Source organism: Octopus bimaculoides, chromosome 7 (genome assembly GCF_046866305.1).
Source record: "Octopus bimaculoides isolate indiv1 chromosome 7, ASM4686630v1, whole genome shotgun sequence".
Lineage (NCBI taxonomy): Eukaryota > Metazoa > Mollusca > Cephalopoda > Octopoda > Octopodidae > Octopus > Octopus bimaculoides.
The window spans coordinates 25,706,854-25,730,732 of NC_142934.1; the positions used below are offsets into that span (position 1 = coordinate 25,706,854).

The window sequence follows — 23,879 nt, forward strand, 5'->3', positions numbered from 1 at the left end:
AGCAGGCGAACCTTCCACTGTTTCTAACCGCATGGCATGTTACCTCTAACACATTCCTTTTCATTTCAGACGTTACTGAGAATGGCCTCTACGAACGTACTTATAAATCATCGAAAGACTCGGGTAAGTTGTGTGTATTTCAGCTTAAGACCGGAAGCCACTTCTGACATTCAACAGGATGTCATGCTGTTGGTAGTTGATAATCAAATGTATTCGTTAGTACCGATATGGTTAATGCAGAGGAGGTGGTGGGGAAGAATTAAAAGGATTCACTAACAATAATTACACATTAAAGGAAAAATATAAGATTTAGCAAAAGACTGATATTTTATTTCAATTTCTTTTGTATGTATGGGAGGCGACTCTGAATATGTTTCAGGCATATTATGGTCTCATCCGTAAAGCACACCCTTCATCATAATTGCTACTTGCTGAAGTGAGAATGAAAGACTCACCAAATATATTAATTCACTTGTCAAAAAAAAAAAAAGTCGAAAAGAAAAGAAAGGGTATCTAAGTATATACAAATGTTTTTTAACACTAAAGTGCTAAGAGGTTACTATACCATATCGTTGTCTTGACTATTTCACTGAAAAGGAAAGAATTCATTATTTGACTCGTGTGTAGCCTGAGAGGCTGACATGAAAACGGTCAGTTAATATTCCATGTTAGTCAACAAAACATTAATATCTACTCAAATTTATTAGTTGTTATTGTCAAAACGAGTTCGTTTGTTTTGTGTTGTGTCGTGTAATGTTCGGTGTGGTACAGACCTTGCGGATAAGATTTAAACGATTGTAGATGAACGGTACATGATACTATTGCATTATTCATACACTCCCAAAAGTCTGTAAAGTTATTTTCGTTTTCGGCTCTTATATCTAATATATTCCTTTATATTTCTTTGTAAAAGAAATTTCTACCAGGTATGCTTCCTGCATTACTTGTTGCAGTATAAAATTCGTCTAGTCTTTAGCCTCAAAATAAAACGAAACATAATTATGCCAAAAAAAAAAAGCAAGTAAAGAAAGAAAGAAAAAATAAAAAAAGAATTGAAAATAGAAATTTTCTAGCAGAAATGATATCATATAGTAAATTGAAAACAATTTAGCGTTATATATAAGGCTTGATTTCTTGTATTTTAAAAATGTAGCGATCGTTACATATTGTGGAGTTATATATGCAATGTTACAGATCCATTACAGTCGATCTTACTAATCGGTGGTTTCGCACAGGATATTAAGCAACCAGCTAATTATGTAATAACTGCGAGTGTCAGAGATGGATTTTTCTGTATCCACCCCGTTTCTGACGACCACTGTTATTAGATAATCACCTGATTATCTAATATCCTGTACGAAACTGATTGGTAAGATTAGCTGTAATGGATCTATAATATTGTATATTTTGATTAATATAAATGGATTTCTGGATTATTCTGTATGTGTATTGAGGCTAATTTGAACGTAATGTATGTTGAAGATTTTGGAGTTTTTTTCTTTTCATGTGTGTGTGTGTGTGGAGGCGCAATGGCCCAGTGGTTAGGGCAGCGGACTCGCGGTTTCGATTCCCAGACCAGGCCTTGTGAGTATTTACTGAGCGAAAACACCTAAAGCTCCACGAGGCTCCGGCAGGGGATGGTGGCGAACCCTGCTGTACTCTTTCAACACAACTTTCTCTCACTCTTTTTTCTTGTTTCTGTTGTGCCTGTAATTCAAAGGGGCCAGCCTTGTCACACTGTGTCACGCTGAATCTCCCCGAAAACTACGTTAAGGGTACACGTGTCTGTGGAGTGCTCAGCCACTTGCATGTTAATTATACGAGCAGGCTGTTCCGTTGATCGGATCAACTGGAACCCTCGATGTCGTAAGCGACGGAGTGCCAACAACAACAACAACAACAATGTGTGTGTGTGTGTGTGTGTGTGTGTGTGTGTGTGTGTGTGTGTGTGTGTGTGTGTGTGTGATACCGTGATGTCGGTTTCATAATGACACAGTAAGGAAGAAAAAATCATGAATAAACATGTCAAGTTATCACTCAAATTGTTTGGCCGTAATGCGCCTGAAAATATATAAATTCACAAGTATCTCAGCCGGCCTCTCATGACATTTTCATTTAAGTTGCATTATGATTAGTAGGGTCGATCACGTTCTACACAGAAACAAAGTAAGTCATTGATTTGATCAGTGAGAAGGTAAGGTAGTAACTATGCAGTTTCGTCATGAGATGCTGCCAAGAGGATTTAGCTAAGCCAATGGGCAAGATATTCTTCCTTTTTCTCATTCGTTTTTTCTTTGTCTCTTACTCCTTCCTCACACCTACCCCTGTCTCTCTCCCTATATCTATCTATCTATCTATCTATCTATCTATCACTCTCTTTCTCTCATCTTTTGATTTCATTTTCTTTTTTTCTTGTGTTTCCGAAACATCTCATCCGTTTTGTCATTCATGCTTCACTTCGTCTTGGATACATAGATTCTAGTAGATCAATAATCAATAATCCACATCATCTGGTTAGAGATTTATGACCCGAAACCATTCATTAAAAATCAGGAAACATTTTACCTATTCCAACTGAAAAGCATTTCAGTGAAACAGACCAATGCCGGACTTCCTTCATGCTGTTTTCTACAAAATTAATTTATTTTTATGTAATATTACTACCGGATATTGACTTAGAAATTTGGCAGAAGGTGTATATTTCTTCTCGTGCGAATATGAAGCAAAACATTTAGAATTATCATTATTATTATTATTATTATTATTATTATTATTATTATTATTATTATTATTATTATTATTATTATTGTTGTTGTTGTTGTTGTTGTTGTTATTGTTATTTCTTTCGTATCCAGTGAGCTAATGATAAATGCAACAGTATGCCCTGTATCAGTTTTAATGACAAATCTTGAACATGTGTTATTTTATATTGAATCGAAATTAAACATGTTTAAATGGGTAGCATATACGCCCTCCCTCCACACACGTGGCACATGTGCACACACACACAGAAATTAACACTAAGGCGTATATATATATATATTTATCGTGTGTGTGTGTGTGTGTGTGTGTGTTTGTTGAGGCAAAGTTGCACGTAACATGTTTCTTGTTAGGATTTTGTTTTGGGCAGTAACAAAGCTGAGAATCATGGGGTGAGTTTATACTCATATGCACGCATGATTGCTTACTTGCGCACGCGTGCACCCCCCCCCCCCCACACGCACGCGCATGCGTGTGGATGTGTTACATAAATGCTTTGCAAAGGTATTTCCAAAGTATTTCCAAATCTCTGGGTGCAAAACGTGGCCTAAAGAGCTGACTGATTGTCTCGAAGATTTTGCACTGTCTTTCCTTTTCTGAATGTTGTTTTCTATTTCCCCCTCCCCCTCTCTCTGTCTCTGTCTGTCTGTCTGTCTGTCTGTCTGTCTGTTTGTCTAGTTGTCTTTCTCTCTCTCTCTCTCTCTCTCTCTCTCTCTCTCTCTCTCTATATATATATATATATATATATATATATATATATATATATATAAATGTATTCACACACAGAAAGGAGAGTGCACTTGAAAGAAGCTTTGTATTCATTGACAAAAGTCCTGCCTGAAACCCTATCCAGGATGGTAGATGATGGTTAGATGAGATACTAATGAGAGGGCAGGGCAGCAATAATCCTTGAAATAAGCATATGCACCAATTGCCTTTTCTATCAGGCATCAGTCCAGTGACTGAAACATGTTTAAAAAAATGCAATATGTACAATCTATGTTCAAGTAGGTTCACTCTCAGAGGAATTGTTTGACTCGAATCGTCGCGATACTTGAACTGATACAAATTTACGAACTTCATTATTGATGTGTATATGTGTACACGCATGTGTATGTGTGATTTATATGTCAGATTAAACGACTAACCTCTTCCACCAACGTTTCAGACCTTTTGGGATTGTTCGACATAATTATATGAATATTTTATACTTAAAATCTGATTCGTAGTCTCTCTCTCAGTTTAGCCTGTTCTTGTGGTCTATTCCACTTTCCTCATTTATCATTTATATCAATCATTCATTGTCTATCTCACTCTATAGCCAGCTTTGTAATCTGTGATCTATATTTGTTTATGGTCTACCAGCTTCATAATTTGTGATCTAATTTGTGTATATTTATCGATGATCTCTCTCTCAGTCCGTAACCTGTCTCATAATTCACGGTCTATACTATTGATTCATTTTCTATATTACTCGGTGCCCACCCCCCATATTTGTGGTCTATTTCACAAATTCGATGCAGTTGAATCACGTCAGTTATCAGGTTGCGACGAAAATTTTGACATCAAATAATAATGATTCGGTGAAGTTAACAATTTTTGTGAGTTTTTGAAGGGATACTAAAAGACATCTTCTACGCTCGAATCATTTCAGTTTCAAATCAAATCACTTGCCTGACAATTCACCTGCGAAGCACATTTCAATCTTATTTAAATCAAAACATATAAAAGTATAAAACGCAGAATAAAATATCTATTGTTTGTTAATTCATAGATTCTGTTATTCTGCCAATATTTGGAGTTTTGGCAGTTTGTAGTAACGACTGTTCAGAAAGATGTGAGTTTTAGATGCTGTTGTTGCGTAGCTCCTAGGTAAGGTCTCAAGCCGGACTGTTATCAAGGGGTACAAAACTTCTTTCGAGTTTCCTCTCCGTTCTTAGATATATACTATGTCTGAAAATAAAGCGAGGTGATCACGGCTGTAACACTTTCAAAATAAGTCAGTTCGAATCAGTCCTGACCAGGGGTTAAAATAACAACAACAAACGGTGGTACGAGGCAAACACAACGCAAACATAAAGACATATGTGCACGCATATATATATATATATATATATATATATATATATATATATATATATATATATATATGTGTGTGTCACAATGTGACCTCGTGGATATCGGTGGCGATTTTTTCTTCCTCCGATTTTTTCTTTCTCCGTTTTCCCCTTCTTTGGACTTTCTTTGTTTCTGACGAAGAGCTCCGCTCGAAACGTCAAATTCTCTTTCTTTCCTTTCCCGAGCGTCTAGTAACGCTATCTGTATCACGTCCTCACGTTGTTGTTTTTTGTTGTTGTATTTTTTGTCTTTTTTCCTTTTTTGAACTTTTATATATATATATATATATATATATATATATATATATATATATATGTATATATATGTATGTATATTAGCGACAGAGGTTATATTAACACTGCGAGGTAATATTTACCCCACATAAACGCGGATGTTCTGTTAGAACAAACTATACTGTGGTAGATACCACAAAAGAAACTTCCATTTTGCCTTGTAACATGGGAAGCCTCATTGACTTTTATGTATCACTGGAGTGAATGGAAAATAGCAAAATAACCTTCACGTTACAAAATTCTGCATTACGGCAAGATTTTACAGGAAACTCAACGCATCCGTAACGCAGAGGAAGCTAGTATTTTCTCTGTTTTTCTTTTTTTCCCCTCGTCTGTCTATTTTTTTACTCTCTATCTCTTATGAATTAACCGATCGTCCCGGTGTCTTCTGGAGGGAAAAACAGAACATGCAAGAAGAAAAAAAATCCAGCGTATTGCTGCGTAAACACAAACAATATTGAGACTATTAGTATTCTTCGTGAAAGAATCCTTAATTAGATTCAAGAAATATTAATGGAAAACTAAACAACTTCAACAAAACAGATTCTTCTTCTTCTTCTTCTTCTTCTTCTTCTTCTTCTTCTTCTTCTTCTTCTTCTTCTTCTTCTTCTTCTTCTTCTTCTTCTTCTTCTTCTTCTTCTTCTTCTTATTATTATTATTATTATTATTATTATTATTATTATTATTATTATTATTATTATTATTATTATTATTATTATTATTATTATTATTATTATTATTATTATTATGTAACAACGACGAAATATAAAATTAACTAACATTGAAAATGAAAGAAATTGAAGCGAGAGTGATTCCATTTGTAATTAACTGAATCGGAAATATATTGAAATTATTTTCTGCAGTTGAAAAACTAATAAACAAACAATCAAACCAAATTTCCCTAAATGGAATCACTTCAAGCAATTAGCGGCTAGGGTTTTGTCAGTGTTCAAATTTTTGATTAGATCCAATTCACTATTCCGTCAAAAACTACTAATACTACTACTACTACTAGTTGAGCTGGCAATGCTGGGGTCGATGTAATCTGCTTTCCCCTTCCCTCAAAATTTCAGGCTTTGTGCCTATTGTAGAAAGATTATTAGTATTCTAAGGTGAGCGTGCAGAATCGTTGCCGCACCGGACAAGATACCTAGCGGCATTTTATCCGTTTTAACGTTCTGAGTTCAAAATCTGTCAATGTCGACTTCATCTTTCCTCCTTTCGAGGTCGTAAAGTAAGGACCACTTGAGCACTGGAGTCGATGGAATCGACTTATCCCTCCACTGAAATTTGCTGACCTTGTATCAAAATTTGAAACTGTTATCATTAATTACTATCTTAATTATTTTGTTTTAAATAGTTTTGTCAAGGAGACCAGATTGCGAATTTCCTTGACCATTCTAGGTTACTCTAGGAACTAAGATGACTGATGCTGTTGTTTTTAAAATGGCGATGTATATATATGGTTGTTATATATACGCAGGCATAAAAAATAGTTGCACATTTGTTGGAGAATCACTCAATATATTTAAGTAGAGTGTCAAGTTGGTTTTCACAAAATGTTGAAAGTGACTTGAAAATTTTACAGGTCATTAGCTTCGATACACTGTCTGATGAAGCCGACGGTCAGCGAAACTTCGATGTCACTGTCAACATCTGTCTGTCTGTATATGTCTGTATGTATGTATGTATGTATGTATGTATCTATCTATCTTTTTTTTTTTTTTTTTTTTTTCCTTCCTTCCTTCCCCCTCCCAAAAAGAAAAGCTCTACATTGTATTTGTCCCATCTTCGTTGAGCCCTGTGTGGCTAATAAAAGAAATGTATCTATCTCAAAATTTCTTCTCAAGCCATAGGCTCATAAAGTTGCTTTCTCAGGTTCTGTGCCGTATATATTCCCCACCTCTGGACGGAACACTGGTCTGTCGCAGGATTACTCATTTCACGTTGCCCCAGTGGACTGGAGCAACATAATATGAAGTGTTTCGCTCAAAAACACAGCACATCATCCAGTCCAGGAATCGAAACTACAATCTGATGACCATGAGTATAACACTCTTAACCACTATATACGTTCAAGCCGATTCCGCAAATTTCTATCTACTAAATTCTACTCACAAGGAATTGGCTGAGGCTATAAGCAGAAGATTCATGTCCAAGTTATTTTGCCGTAAGATCGAACGCTGAACTACGATGTGTAAAGCAAACTTTAAAAGCACAGTTATGCCTGCTCTAGTGTAACTACGTTTTGTCTACAAAAATTGATCTTGGGATGTGGTATATTTCTGTTATGTAATACAGTCTATTCTAATGAGAAAACATGGCGCGGAAATGTAAATCAGCGCGGTATAATGCGGTGTTGATAACCTCTTTAATACAAAGTTAGTTGATCGTATGTATCAGATATATTCTATCAGATACATATCGTGTTCTTATTGATTTGGAGCTAAAATCGAATAACTACGACCAAAATCTAATGGTTTATTGATTTAAGGATAAAATTGCATAATTAGGACTTAGATCATATTGTTTTGAACTAAAATACGAGTTTGCTAAATGAAGTACAGTAGCATAGGGAAGTTTAATAAGATCGAATTTGCTACATAACAGGTCGATCATCTAATTAGAACACAGGGTTCCTCTCACCCAAAGGCAAAATATACTTCGTAGTCAAATTTAGAACCAGTCACTAATGAAGTATCTACAAACACATGATGATGATGATCATCATCGTTTTAGCGTCCACTTTGCAAGATTGCGTAGGTCAGAGGCAATTCGGTGAGCAGATTTTTTTAATAACCGGATGCCCTTTTTTGTCGCTCGCCCTCACTCTTTTCCCAAGCATGATAATATTTCCCCATGACCAAGCATGTTTTCATGGAAGATTGCAAGCGAATGATATCGCTGGTAAGACGGTGACGTTCTTTTACAATTATCATGCGATATGAAGATGAGGCAGATTGCTACTATCACTACTACAGGACGGTGATCATTAGATCGTCGGAGAAAGTGTCATGCAGTATTTAGTTACAGCTCATTACGTACTCAGTTCAAATCCTGAAGAAGTCAAATTTACCTTTCATCTTTGAGGGGTCGATAAAATAAAGTACCATTCAAGTACTGAGGATCGAATAAATCTTATATCCTTCAACCCATCTACTTCCTAAAGAAATATTTGGCATTGCCACATTGTCGGATATCAATATTTCTATAATAACGGTTCGAATTACCCCGTCTCTGGAATACGAATAAATAGTCCTTCCATGTGGCACTGCTTGGAAGCAGGAATATTGCTACAATGTTGCTGTCATTGCTGCAGATGCTGTTGCTACTACTACTACTACTACTACTATTGCCACTGCTGATGCTACTGTAGCTGCACTAGCTGTTTTACAGAGAATGATGCCATTCGCCATTATCGATCTCGTTGAGTTACCGATGCCGTGTCAAACATGATGACTACCTGCCTCGTGGATCTTGTTTCATAGTAGTAGATTGAATAGGAAGAAGAGGTGGATATGGCAGAGTGGGGGGGGGAGGCTGTAGTGGTATCTCTAGATAAGTAGTAGTGAGTGGAAGGGATGAAGGACCTTATCTTCTGGGCTAGGGACAAGCAAAGTTGAGCTGGAGATGAAAGAGCTGAAGAATGAAGCCAGAGGGTTAATATCATAGACTGACATGTATAGTAAATCGCGGGTTAAATGACAACTACCGAATTAGCATTAGCTATCTATCTATCTATCTATCTATCTATCTATCTACCTATCTATCTACCTATCTATCTACCTATCTATCTGTGTGTCTGTCTATCTGTCTAGCTACCATATCTACCAAAATACCTACCTAGAGAAATCTTTTATGAGCTACTTCAGCCTGTCTGTCTATCTCTCTGTGTCTCCCTCTGTGTGTGTATTTTTCTCTCTCTCTCTCTCTCTCCTTCACTATCTTTCTTTGTGGCATACATATTTAACACCGTCATCGTATTCTCTCTCTCTCTCTCTCTCTCTCTCTCTCTCTCTCTCTCTCACTCACTCTCACAGTCCCTTCTTTCTCATTTCTATTATTTTTCTATCACTATTATAATCTTTCTTTCTCATTCTCTTTTTCTCTCGCTCATATTTTTTATGTAACTCTCTCTCTCTCTTACTCCTTCTCTCTTACTCCTTCTCTCTTACTCCTTCTCTCTTACTCCTTCTCTCTTACTCCTTCTCTCTTACTCCTTCTCTCTTACTCCTTCTCTCTCATATTGTCCCTCTTTCTCCCCCTCCCTCTCTCTATCCGTACCCCACTTATCAAATTTACTATCCCTGTCTCTGTTCCCAATACATTTTCTTCTTTGTTTCATACTCTTTATTCTTTTCCAAAGAATATACTTCCTTTCTGTTTCCGAATGTCACCTGTATTATTTCCTCAACTTTCTCTCTTTCTCCCTCTGTCCATCTCTCTCTCTCTGTCTCTCTCTCTCTCTGTCTCTCTCTCTCTCTCTCTACTTCTAGCCTATTCTCTTACGAAATTGTATTATCTCGCATACATCATACTACACGTTCTATACACACACACTCATATATGTGTAGACACACACACACATCTATATATTGACATTCATATATATATATACAATATAATATAATATATATATATATATACAATATAATATAATATATATATATATATATAGATATATATATGCAAGCACAAGGTATCTCACCATTATCCAACCATCTCTCTAAACCAATCATTGTGTCACACTACAACTATTTCGAACTGGAGCTACATTGCTCGACATTTTAGCGAATGAATGGCTTCCATAGACATGTCTGCTTTTCCCCATTCTCTTACTCTCTTTCCATTTATATAGATAGATAGATCATAGACCTTGCTAATTTCAAATTTGTTGTGAAGCACTCAGTAAATGATTGCCTCAGATAGACGATTAAAGTCGTACCATGTGAGAATCGTATGAATTGCATACACACACACACACACACACACACACACAGTACGTTGAATAAATTGTCGTCTAAATTGCGCAAATATGAAAATAGCATTGACATCTCATTTTAACAGATTTTCCCAAAATCACATAAAAATATCTTGAAATACTAAAGAGTGAATTTATTCAATAAAATCATCATTGGCTTCAACCACAGCCTTCAAACGACTTCGGAATCTCCTGCAACTCTTCTGGATTGTCTCCTTGTTTAAGTGTGTGAATGCTGCCATAATCCTTGCCTTTAGGTCATCTTTGGTGTTACAAGGAGTTTTGTTGACCTCTTGCTCAACTGTGCCCCATACATAATAATCAGTCGGGGTTACAGTCTGGGGAGTTAGTTGGCAAGATGTTAGGGTGGATGTGGTCGCAGAAATTGTCTGACAGCTATGACTGGATTCCCCAGCTTGTGTGTCATTGTGCAGGGTCCTGTTACTAGACATAATCTTCCAGCAGCCGATCTCTTGACCCAGGGCATCGCTACCTCCTCCAAGCACTTGACGTAGGCCTCCGTGTTGAATGTGAGGCTGTGTGGGAAGATGAATGGAGGCTTAACGTCGCCATCATTAGTGATCACTCAAAACACCATGATGTTGACTGGATGTTTGATTTTAATCAGTCTCGGTACATGTCTTGGGGACACGACAAACCAACGGTTGTGCTGTGTGTTCACCATCTGATCCTGGCAAATTTTTCTCGTGTGAGAAAAACCAAAGCATGTTTGATTGGAGGGAATGCTTGAGTTTATTCAAAAGCTTCGTAGCGCGGTCTTTCCTCTTGTTCTTGATGGCTTGGGATAACAATTGGCCCTTTCTCATCTTGTATGATGAATACCAAAGGTTTTCATGCACCAACTGCCTGATAAGAAACTCAGAAATTCCCATATTCCTAGAGATGGACCTGATTGACTTAGAGGGATCATTGTCAATCATGGTTTGGATCCCACCAACAAATTCAGGAGTTTTTTCTTATTAGAACGATCAGAGTGAGTTTTCCGAGCTGCCGTACCTTCGTAATCCCTATTAGACTCATCCAACTCTTGCCGAATCCTCTGCACTGTCCTCAGATTGACGCCCAAACACTCTGAAATATTCATATTGGAGCTTCCGGGCGCGAATTTCAAGCAGCACAGCTTTCTCCTTATATTTTCTCTCAGAAACAATTTTTTTTTGCACCAGTGTTGCATTGTAGTTTTTCTTTCTCCACATTTTGTCATATTTTCCTCTCACTACAAAGCACCTTAGACTAATACTCTTGTGCACACTTCTACCACACTCTCCACATTCCTCCTGCCTTCCCTTTCACCCCACATTCGCCCTTGCTGCTACGTTTTCTCTTCCACACTTTTTCTAGCACCCAGTACATATACACCAACAAATCACAACCGCATACTTGCACCATTCTACACATAGATATCCTTCTCCGAAAAACTACACACCTGTCCCATTTATGCTTACTTTACACGAATATATTCCTATCGGTTCGCACATACATCTGCACCCTATTCCCTTCATAACCTCACCCATAGTATCGTATTCCCATCTCACCCCTAACCCCTCACACATTTTCCTTCCGGCTAGTTTTTTTCTTTTTTTTCATTTTACTTGCCTCCTACACTTCTATATTTCTTCCGATGAACGTCTAGCATCCAAAATGTTAAGGCTCTTTCCTTTTCTTTTATGTGTGTTAAGCAAATACAATATTTGTTAAAGCGTGTCTCCTCTGTTGTCTTCTTTCATTTTGTATTCATTGCTTTCATATGTACATACATACACACACACACACACACACACACACACACACACACACACACACACACACACATATATATATATATATATATATATATATATATATATATATATATATATATATAGTATGTATATATGAATCCATGTGTATCTATCTATCTATCTATCTATCTATCTATCTATCTATCTATCTATCTATCTATCTATCTATATATATATATATATATATATATATATATATATATATATATATATATATATATATATATACAAGAAATGAGGGCAGGGAATCGTCAATTAATAATAGAATTAACAATTAACAATTTTGCCAAGTAGTTCAGTATGAAATAAACCTTTATCGGTAAGACCATTTATCATCATAAATATAAGGGATTAGCAATTGAGTTGCTTCTCCAACATACTGAAAATTCAGAAACAGCAGTCAAAGAACTACAGATTCTAAACTACAAATTTTTCTCTAAAACGTTTTTCTCTAAAACGTTTTAGAGAAAAATTTGTAGTTTAGAATCAGTAGTTCTTTGACTGCTGTTTCTGAATTTTCAGTATGTTGGAGAAGCAACTCAATTGCTAATCCCTTATATTTATATATATATATATATATATACACACACACACACACACACACAAACACATATATGTGTGTGTGTGTGTGTGTGTGTTATATCTATCTACCTATCTTTCTAACTATCAATATGACTGGTTATATGTATGAGTATGTCAGTCTTTCTCTGTCTATCCACGTACTTACCTCCTTATCTATCTATCTATCTATCTATCTATCTATCTATCTATCTATCTATCTATCTATCCATCTATCTGTCTATCTATCTATCTATCTATCTATCTATCTATCTATCTATCTATCTACTCTTTTACTTGTTTCGGTCATTTGATTGTGGCCATACTGGAGCACCGCCTTTTGTCGAGCAAATCTCCCCAGGACTTATTCTCTGTAAGCCTAGTACTTATTCTACCGGTCTCTTTTGCTGAACCGCTAAGTTACGGGGACGTAAACACACCAAAATCGGTTGTCAAGTGATGGTGGTGGGGGGACAAACAAATAAATACATACATACATATATACGTATACGAAGGGCTTTGCTTGTAGTCACAGTAGAAGACACTTGTCCAAGGGACTGAACGCGGAACCATGAGGTTGGGAAGCAAGCTTCTTACCATACAGCCATTCCTGCGCCTAATATGTCCCTATATAGGCGCGGGAGTGGCTGTGTGGTAAGTAGCGTGCTTACCAACCGCATGGTTCCGGGTTCAGTCCCACTGCGTGGCATCTTGGGCAAGTGTCTTCTACTATAGCCTCGGGCCGACCAAAGCCTTGTGAGTGGATTTGGTAGACGGAAACTGAAAGAAGCCTGTCGTATATATGTGTATATATATATATATGTGTGTGTGTGTGTGTTTGTGTGTGTGTGTTTGTCCCCCTAGCATTGCTTGACAACCGATGCTGATGTGTTTATGTCCCCGTAACTTAGCGGTTCGGCACAAGAGACCGATAGAATAAGTACTAGGCTTACAAAGAATAAGTCCCGGGGTCGATTTGCTCGACTAAAGATAGTGCTCCAGCATGGCCGCAGTCAAATGACTGAAACAAGTAAAAGATTAAAAGATATATGTGTGTGTGTGTGTGTGTGTGTGTGTGTGTGTGTGTGTGTGTGTGTGTGTGTGTGTGTGTGTCGTTGATTGTTCGAAATGAGGAGTAGATAGACAGCCGACAACTGATGAAGGGTTCTTTGTTTACTGGTCTTGTTTTCCATTGTTTCTCGTTTGTTTACGTATTTCATGTTATTTGCACTGCTGGTGACGTTCTGTATATATATATATATAATTTATTATTATTATATATATATATATATATATATATATATATATATATATATATGCTCGTCGAAACGCCGGTGTTAAAACGTGGGTAGCTGATGAAGTAGAATGTTCTCTATGTGGCTCGTGTGTTCTCGTCTACGTTTGTTTGCAATGTCCTGTACCCAGATATGCACCTATACATACAGGTGGATGTCGGTATGCACATACCTGTACGTATATATGCATATACTCATTTACTATTTGTTTATATATATATATATATATATATGACTATGTGTGTGTGTGCATTTAGGTGTATAAACATATGTGCATAAATCGGTGAAGATGTGACAAGCTAGAAAACGCCTTGTCCAGACTGCATAATTTGACCATTATCTTCGCTGAAACACGTGCAGGATGACACAACTGTTAATAATTTATGAACAAAACACTTTTGTTTTCTGCGTGCGTATATACATCCATCTAACATCCATCCAACATCCATCCATACTTGCATGTGTACATATGGTTATGTTTATGTACATATATGTGTGTGAGTGTGAGTGAGTGTGTGTGTGTGTGTGTGTGTGTGTGTGTGTATGTGTGCATATATGCGATTCACATTGCATGACATATAATTTGTATATCGGACACCATGTATATTCAGTATGCATCAAAAGAGAATGCTGTGTGGAATAACTCGTGTATAGTTAATATTTCCTTCTGCTGTTCTCCATAACTACAAAGATCACTGAGTGCACATGAAAAAAAAAAATAATAATAAAATGAAAATTCGATATGACGTAATAATATAATTTCAGAACCATCTCTCTCTAGTTTTTGTCTGTCTGTCTGTCTGTATGTATGTATGTATGTATGTATGTATGCATGTGACTCTGTGTGTGTGTGTGTGTGACCTTTGTGTCTGTTATGCATCTTTTGATGTTCTGTCGTTACTATCGATATGTTACGACTGTTGTGATACTGTTTCCCCCCCTTTGTTTTGCTCTGTTATGACAGTGACTGAGTTGTAGCTATTTCGTGGTCATTTTATAGTTTCTGTTGCTAACTCCATTACCTATTTCGTTGATGCTATTTATGAAGCTTATTGTATCTTAGGTATCGCTACGATCGATGCTATATGTGTTGCTATTTACTATTCATGTTCCCTCCCACCAAATTTTAGGCCTTGTTCCTATAAGTAGAAATTATTTAGGGCGGCGAGCTGACAGAATCGTTAGCACGCTATGCGAAATGCTTAGTGGTATTTTGTCTCTCTTTACGTTCTGAGTTCAAATTCCGCCGAGGTCGACTTTACCTTTCATCCTTTCGGGGTCGATAAATTAAGTACCAGTTGCGGACTGGGGTCGATCTAATCGATTGCCCCCCCCCCCCACCAACCGACCCAAAAAATTTCGGGCCTTGTGCCTAGAGTAGAAACAATTATTCATGTTCCCGCTGTTCCGTTGAGGTCGACTTTGCTTTACATTCTTTCAGAGATGTAACAATAAAAAAACAGTTAAACCCTGGGGTGGGTGTAATTGACTAACCTCCTACCCGAAAATTTCAGGCCTTGTGCCAATAGTAGAAAAGCTTAATGTTACCATTAAATAAGTGCCAGTTGAGTTCTGAGGTCGATGTAATCGATTATTCCCTCCTCTCAGAATTTCTGGCCTTGTGCCTATAGCAGAAAGGATTATTATTATTACCACTACTATAACTACCGTTGTAGATGTTGCTGAAGTTATGATTACTCTCTTTCAAACGTTGCTGCTATTTTTGCTATTATATAGCCGTTGACGTTGACGTAACATTAGCGTCTATCGTTGACGTTAGCACCTATGTATACAGTTCTTGACACTGTTGCTGCAGCCAAGAATGCCGTTGGTGTCACTGCAGCTATGACGCAGCTATGACTGCTGTCCGGTATTAATTAAAGCGCAGGTGTAACTGTCGTGGACAGTACACCTATTTACTATACTTGGCACTGCTGTTGCTATAACTCCTTTCACTGACGCTGAGCTGCTAAGACAAAAGTTACTGCTGTTGTTATGATTTTTGTCCTTGACGCTATTGCAGAATGACTACTGTCATTGACGTTGAGCTGCTATGACAAGCGTTATTGTTATGCTGCTGTCGCTATGGCTACTGTCATTGACGTTGAGCTGCTATGACAACCGTTGTTGTCATGCTGCTGTCGCTATGGCTACTGTCATTGACATTGAGCTGCTTATGACAACTGATGTTGTTACGCTGCTGTCGCTATGGCTACTCTCATTGACGTTGAGCTGCTATGACAACCGTTGTTGTCATGCTGCTGTCGCTATGGCTACTGTCATTGACGTTGAGCTGCTTATGACAACTGATGTTGTTATGCTGCTGTCGCTATGACTACTGTCAATGACGCTGAGTTGCTATGACAACCGTTGTTGTTATGCTGCTGTTGCTATGACTACTGTCATTGACGCTGTTGCTGTATGACTACTGTCATTGACGCTGAGCTGCTATGACGACCATTGTCGCTAATGCTTATATTGCTATGACTGCAGTTGCAAATGTCTATGCTACTATGACGACCGTTGTTGTCGCTGCTTTCTGCCTTGACAATTGTGGTTCACTCTTATAGTGTTATGGCTTTTGACACTGACGAACCTGCTGCCATAACTACTATCATTATTGATGCTGCTATTACGGGTATGACTATTTTCATTGTTACAGCAGTAATTTTTCTTTCTGCTGCTGCTGCTGTTGCTGTTGTTGTTGTTGTTGTTATGTTGTCATTGGCGTTGCTGTCACTCCTGCTGTTGGTATATTGGTAGTGCCAGCGACATTGCTGCTACTGCTGCTACTGTTGCTACCGCTGTTGCTGGTGGTGGTGGTGATGGCGGTGGCGAAGTCACTAACATAACATGCATGAATATTTTAGTGACGTAAAACCCACCACCTTGTTTCTACATATATCTCTCACCGCTACTCCGATTCCACAAATCGATTATTACCACTACCGTCACCACTACTACCACAACCTACACTATACTACCACAACCTATACATATACTACCACCATCACCACTGCTATCACTACTGTCGCCATCACCACTACAACTATACCCACAATCAACATCATCAATACCAACAACAGTACCATCTTCACCGACACCACCACCACTATCATAATTATTGCCTCCACCACTAAAACCACTACCCCGCCACAGTCCCCTTTACCTCTACTATCTCCTCCACTACTACCGTCACCGTCACTATCAATACTGCTACAAACATCACCACCCACGGTCCAACGTAAGTGGTTATTATTTAGCCATTCGACTCGCTAGAAATAGCAGCCAAGTCTTCATCAGATGACCCATTACATATCCATCAAATGGCGGATGGGCATGGTAAGAATGTCTTTGTTCAAGGGTCGGCATCATCAGGATTGACCTAAAGCTATAGAGCATGATCAACGCTACCACCTTTTGCCCCGTCTTCATCGACATCATCATCGCCATCTTCACCTCCACCATCACTATCATTACTGTCACAACCATCACCACCACCAATACCACCACCGCCATCATTATCACAGTCACTACTACGGCCATCACTCTCACCATATCCACAAATAGTACTTTGAGAATTATGTCTCAATAGTGGTGATGACTAAAATATGATTACTAAGAAGCTGGTGATTTAAATGACAGATTTTGAATAATGGTTGTTAGATGGCTGATCGTTACAAAGACGATGGTTAAGGACGACTAATACGACGATTAATGATGCATTTGGTGAGAGTTTATGACTAATATGTCCGCGACGTGATAGCAATGATAGTAAGTTGTCAGATGATGATGACTAATATGACGATTAATGAATAACATAACAGACGACGATGGTTAATGATGGCTAAGACTATGGATGACACTTGTACAGAAAGCAACTGATGATGGCTTACGTGGTGATTGTTGGTTAGATCGATATTTATTGACGATTAAGAACAGGATGAATAAGGTGATGATTGATGATGACTCAGTTTATGATTCTTGTTAAGACATCGAATTTTGATGATTAAGATGACATGGGATGATTGCTAAGATTACAGATGAAGATAATGAAGATTATTATTGATTATGACAAACATGGGTAATGAGTAAAATGACGATTAATAACGACTAAGATGATGATTGATGTTAGGCAATGAAGTCGAAGATGAAAAATTGTGGATTGTTAAAATGACTGACGTTGACGGATGATGGGGACTAAGATGACGATTGACGAAAGCTAACATATCTTGGCACCTAATCATATAAATGACTACTGTGATGATTAATGATAACTAAGATGTTTATTGATGACTAAAATAAAATATGATGACGACAAAGATCATGACTGACGATTGTTGAAGAGATAATTAGCATGCATGTAACAATGACTGATGATTTAATTGACTGATGACTAATGCTCAGGTGATAGTTAATCTCGGTTAAGAAGACAATGATGGCTTAAAATGTTAGATGATTACACATAAGGCGGTAGAGAACTGCTATGATGATGATTGATAATGACCAAGTTGACAAAAGATGACAGATTGATAATGATTGCTGAGATGAGATTGATGGCGACGTCATTGACTTTGACAAAATGGTGAAGCATTTGATCAAATACGAGAATTTCGATACATGTTAACTATATTCTTTTACTGGTTTCCGTCATTGAACCGTGGCCATGCTGTGGCATAGCCTTTTCAGAATAGGCGACAATGTCGATCCCAGTACTTATTCTATAGACCTTGGAAGGAGAAAAGGCAAAGGGGAAGCGGGCGGATTTGAGCTCAGGATAAAATGTGACGTAACCAAATATTAGTTTTTGCCATCAGTGCTGCCATCTATGATGGTAATTATGACATCCACGAGGACAGCTGACTAACGATGATGATGATAATGACGACGACCACAATGAAAATGCAATCAGTTAATTGGAGAAAATTAATATTCTCTCCAAATATCATTGCTTGATGTATATCTTTATAGTTGCACTTGTATGTATGAATGTATGTATGTATGTATGTATGTGTTGTTATTTGTATGTCTATCTATATGCAGGTTCTATTTATGCATGTATTTGTGCTTGTCTGTGTGTATGGGCGCCCGTGCGTGTGTGCTTGCGTTTGTGTGTAGGAGTGCTATATGCGTATGTCATCTTTTATACATAATGCTTGTGTGATGAAATGTACTTGCATGCCAGTTTGTGTCTGTAAACACACACACACACACACTCGCACACACACGTGTTACAAGGTATAGGCAAATTTGTGTGTGCGCATGCAGAATATGTACTTCTCTGCATCTGAGTGTGCACCGGCCTTTGTGTATACTCTTCTTTGAAGCAAATATTATAGTTGCAATAATAATAATAATAATAATAATAATATCCTTTTTTCTTTCTTTCTCGTTTCCTTTTTTTTTCTATCATTCATCTTGACTTTGTAAATGCACGTATACACTAAGTTTCTTTGCCCTAGGTATCGGGAAGACACTCGACCAGAAATGAAAGCAAATTTCAAATAATAATAATAATAACCAAATAACAAGATACCAACATCGAAATGTTCAATGTATTTTTAATGATATCTTAATTAATGATCAAGCTAATAAAGAATTTAAGGATCGGAAAAGGAAAGCAATATCAGAATCTACGGTGATTAAGATAATCCCCTCCAACAGGATCATCAGTAGCCACCACAACAGTACAACAAAACCAATCTGTATATTATTTTGTAATATTGACATCACTGTAAAGCATCTGCACTTATACTTACGTATATGTATGTATGTATGTATGTATGTATGTATGTATGTATGTATGTATGTATGTATGTATGTATGTGTAAATTTGTGTTTAATGTATGTATTCTCATGCATATAGTTCCATATCTAAACATGCTCACATATATATTCAAATGATAATCTTCAGGAAAGTTTACAGATTTTAACAGTTCCAGTGATGGATTGGATATGTAGTTTTCGAATTGGCTTTCTCCTTTCTGGTTTTGAAAAGCCTATTTTCTCAAGATTGGTTTTTAGGCAGTGTGTTATATATCCCAGGGCCCCAATAGTTACATGCATAAATAAACCTGAACTTGTAATCTGGATAGAGTAACTGCAGATTTCTCAATAGTTCAGCAAAGATGTTCTCTTTTTCAATGATCATCAGCTTTATGTTAACATCCGCTGGGCAGCTAATTTTTACAACTGTGCACATGTATGTATAGGTATATATATATATATATATATATATATATATATATATATATATATATATATATATATATATATATATATATTTCGTATGTGTATTTCGTGTGCAAGATTCTTGATGTGGATACGTGTGTTGAAAGAAATACAATTAAACCTATACACTATATAAATTAATAAAGGACTGAACCAGTGCGTGTGTTTATTACCGGCATAATGCCTCTCCCAAGGTTTAATTGTATATATATATATATATATATATATATATATATATATATGTATGTATGTATGTATGTATATATATATATAACACCAAAAGCCCATATGAGAGATTCTCTCAAGGTAACTATTGCCGTATTCTGTGTTCTAACACAGCTACCACTTTTTAGTAGTGATAAATATTACATTTTTGCATTAATAGTGTATTTGTCACTAACAACTATATATATATATATATATATATATATATATATATATATATATATATATATATATATATATATATATATATATATATATATATTGTGGACTCTTTTGTCGCGGGCGACAGACGATCTGTTTATTGTGATCAAATACTTGTGATCTCCATCAAATCATCTTTATCTGCACAAGTGCACAGTGTGGCAACGTGAACTGTGTCGTTTTTGCTCAAGAACAAATTGCGTCGCTTGGTCCAGTAATCGAAACCACGATCTCGCAGTCGTAAGTGAAACACTGTAACCACTCGGCTACGTGCAGGCACGCACACACACACACACACACACACACACACACACACACACACACACACACACACACACATACACACACACGGGTGTGTGTGTGCGTGCGTACGTGCCTGCGTGTGTGTGTGTGTGTGTATATATATGGTTTGAAACTAAATTAAATTACCAAAACTGATGTTTCTCAATAATGGTTTCAAATTTTGGTACAAGGCCATCAAGGGTTAGGCGAATACAGATAATTAAGCTCACTTGTTGAAAATATAGTATTCAATTACAATGTTAATACTTTAGAAGAGGGCTACATATCCTAACTTTCTGTTTCCCTCGTCCTCAATCCACTTTCTTACAAATACGTGACGCCTATATAAAGCCTTGAAAATTAATGCTTCGAGTCCTCAGGAGATTTTCTTCTTTTCTATCGTTAATACGCTTCCAGGTTTGTTAATTCTTCCACATGTTCATCTATTAACATTATCTGATACCTCACCTCTTTTCACCTTCGATTTTAAACGTAGGTCAAAAGAAATCTGACGTCCTATGTGAACTTTGAAACATTACATTGCAACAAAAAAAAAATCTTCTAGAAGTACATCACGTGACCACGTGACTTTTAGTTTCACTTTCATTTTATTTTATATTTTTGTTTATTGCCTATTGGGATGATTACTGTGATTATTAATTTTGTTGAGATTATTATTATTACTATTGTTATTAGTAGTAGTAGTGCAGCTACTACTTGGTGTTCTACATTTTCCTCGAAACATATTTTCCTATATCAAATGCAAATCAATCAAATGCGGTTCACTTGGAGTTGACTTTTTAATCTGATCTGCTGCATTTGAGAAGATGAAGAAGAAAAAGAAGAGGGACTAGATGGAAAGGAAAAAGAAGAAAAGCTAATCAAATCCTTCTGCATTTGTAATTATTTGTTACTCCTCTACCACTTGCTGTTATTATATTTGTTGCTGTTGCTTCTGCTACTACTATTACTACTACTGCTGCTGTTTTGAGGATGTTTCCATCTGCAATTTCTTAAAGCCGTCATTCAACCATAATGGTTTACAAAATACATAAGCTTTACAAATATTGATATATGATTTTATTTATTTATTCATTTATTTATTTATTTATTATTATTATTATTATTATTATTATTATTATTATTATTATTATTATTATTATTATTATTATTATTATTATTATTATTATTATTAAGGCAGTGAGCTGGCAGAACCGTTAGCACGCCGAGCGAAATGTTTAGCGGTATTTCGCCCGCCTTTACGTTCGGAGTTCAAATTCCGCTGAGGTTGACTTTGCCTTTCATCCTTTTGAGGTCGATAAAATAAGTACCATTTAAACACTGGGGTCGATGTAATCGATAGAATTCATCCCTGAAATTGCTGGCTTTGTGCTAAATTTGAAACTAGTATTATTATTAAGGTGGCAAGTTGGTAAAGTTGTTAACACACCTGCTAAAATGCACAGCAGCATTTCATCCATCTTCACGTCCTGAGTTCAAATTCTGCTGAGGTCGACTTTGCCTTTCATCCTTTCGGGATCGATAAAATGAGTACCAGTTGAAAACTGGGGTTGATGTAATCGACTAGGATCCTCTCCTAAAATTTCAGGTCTTGTATTTATAGTAGAAACAATTATGAATTTTAACTGGTTTTGATATTTTTTCTCTCCTATTTCATTTCTCTGTCTTCCCTTTCTTTTCTTATTCTCAGTTTTTCACCCGTCTTTACTCAGAGTATTACGTACTACTACTATTTCTACTAGTTAAGGAGGTGAGCTGGCAGAATCCTTAGCAAGCCTGGCAAAATGTTTAACTGCACTTCGTCCGTCTTCAAGTTCTGAGTTCAAATTCCGCCGAGGTTGACTTTGTCTTGTATCCTTTCGGGGTCGATAAAATAAGCACAGTTTGATTGAACACTAGGGTCGATGTAATCAACTTATCCACTCCTTCGAAATTAGTGGTCTTGTGCCAAAATTTGAAACCACTACCTGCGTCTGACGTAACCAACACAATTATCACCACTGTCACTACTATAATCACTACAACTATACCCCCCCCCCACGAAAAACATCACTATCACCACTACCATCGACAACAACAACAACGACTCTTCCATCACTACCATCACAGCATCACTGCTCAACTTTACAATCACCAATCACACAAATAAGAGCCAACGACGGAACCTCTATATTGAACTCGACCTGCTAGAAATAGCGGGGGTATTGCTTTACAAATCATACTCTACTGTCTTAATACGGGACACATTGGTCAAGGATAGAACTGAAGTCTGAAGATAAGAGGGGTTCGTCGTGGCTGGAACACTTTTGATCTTGCGTTTTTTTCAATCAGAACCGATCTGGGGCAAATTAAGAACAATAAACAACTGCACCATCAGGATTATTGTCCATCGCCACCTCGACCACCAAACCACCACCACCACCACCACCACTACTACTACTCCTACTACTACTCCCCCTCCTCCTCCTCCTCCTCCTCCTCCTCCTCCTACTACTACTACTTCCATCACCACCACCACCACCACCACCACCACCACCACCACCGCAATCACAACTGTAACGACCACGGGTTGATACCTTCTTTATCAACGCCACCACTACGACCAGTGCTACCACTTTTATCACTACCACTACTACCACACCATTACTATTGATACTACCATTACCACCATCTCCTCCACTACTACCTCTACCTACCACTACAATTGACAGAACTATCACGATCGTAAATTACTTCCGCCATTACTATCTACACGATTACTGCCACAACCACTACGAATGTCATGGCCACTTACACTAACTGCTACCATTTTCATGGCCACTTACACTAACTGCTACCATTTTCATGGCCGCAATCACTGCCCCTCCCATCACTGCCCCTCCCATCACTGTTCCCCCTCCCCCTTCATCACTCCCTACCTTCACTAGGCTTCACTACTACAGTTGTCGTTACAACCAGCACCGCCGCCACCATTTACTATATTTCATCTCCACCCCCATCGCCTCAGTTTCACCTCATGACCGCCACCCTCACAACCATTATCTTTGGCGCTGCCACCACCACCATCACCACCACCACCACCACCACCACCAATTACTACATTACCTCCGCC

At 37.3% G+C, this 23,879-nt stretch overlaps 1 protein-coding gene across 6 annotated transcripts in view; it reads left to right on the forward strand.

Annotated features, from left to right (window-relative positions):
* LOC106874846 (neuronal membrane glycoprotein M6-a) overlaps window positions 1-23,879 on the forward strand; it is a 664,201-nt gene that overhangs the window by 183,041 nt on the left and 457,281 nt on the right. For all 6 annotated transcript variants that reach the window (XM_052969399.2, XM_089355036.1, XM_052969395.2 and 3 more), the window contains exon 2: window positions 70-123. In XM_052969399.2, coding sequence (XP_052825359.1) covers window positions 70-123 — 54 coding nt within the window. The remainder of the gene's footprint in view (window positions 1-69; window positions 124-23,879) is intronic.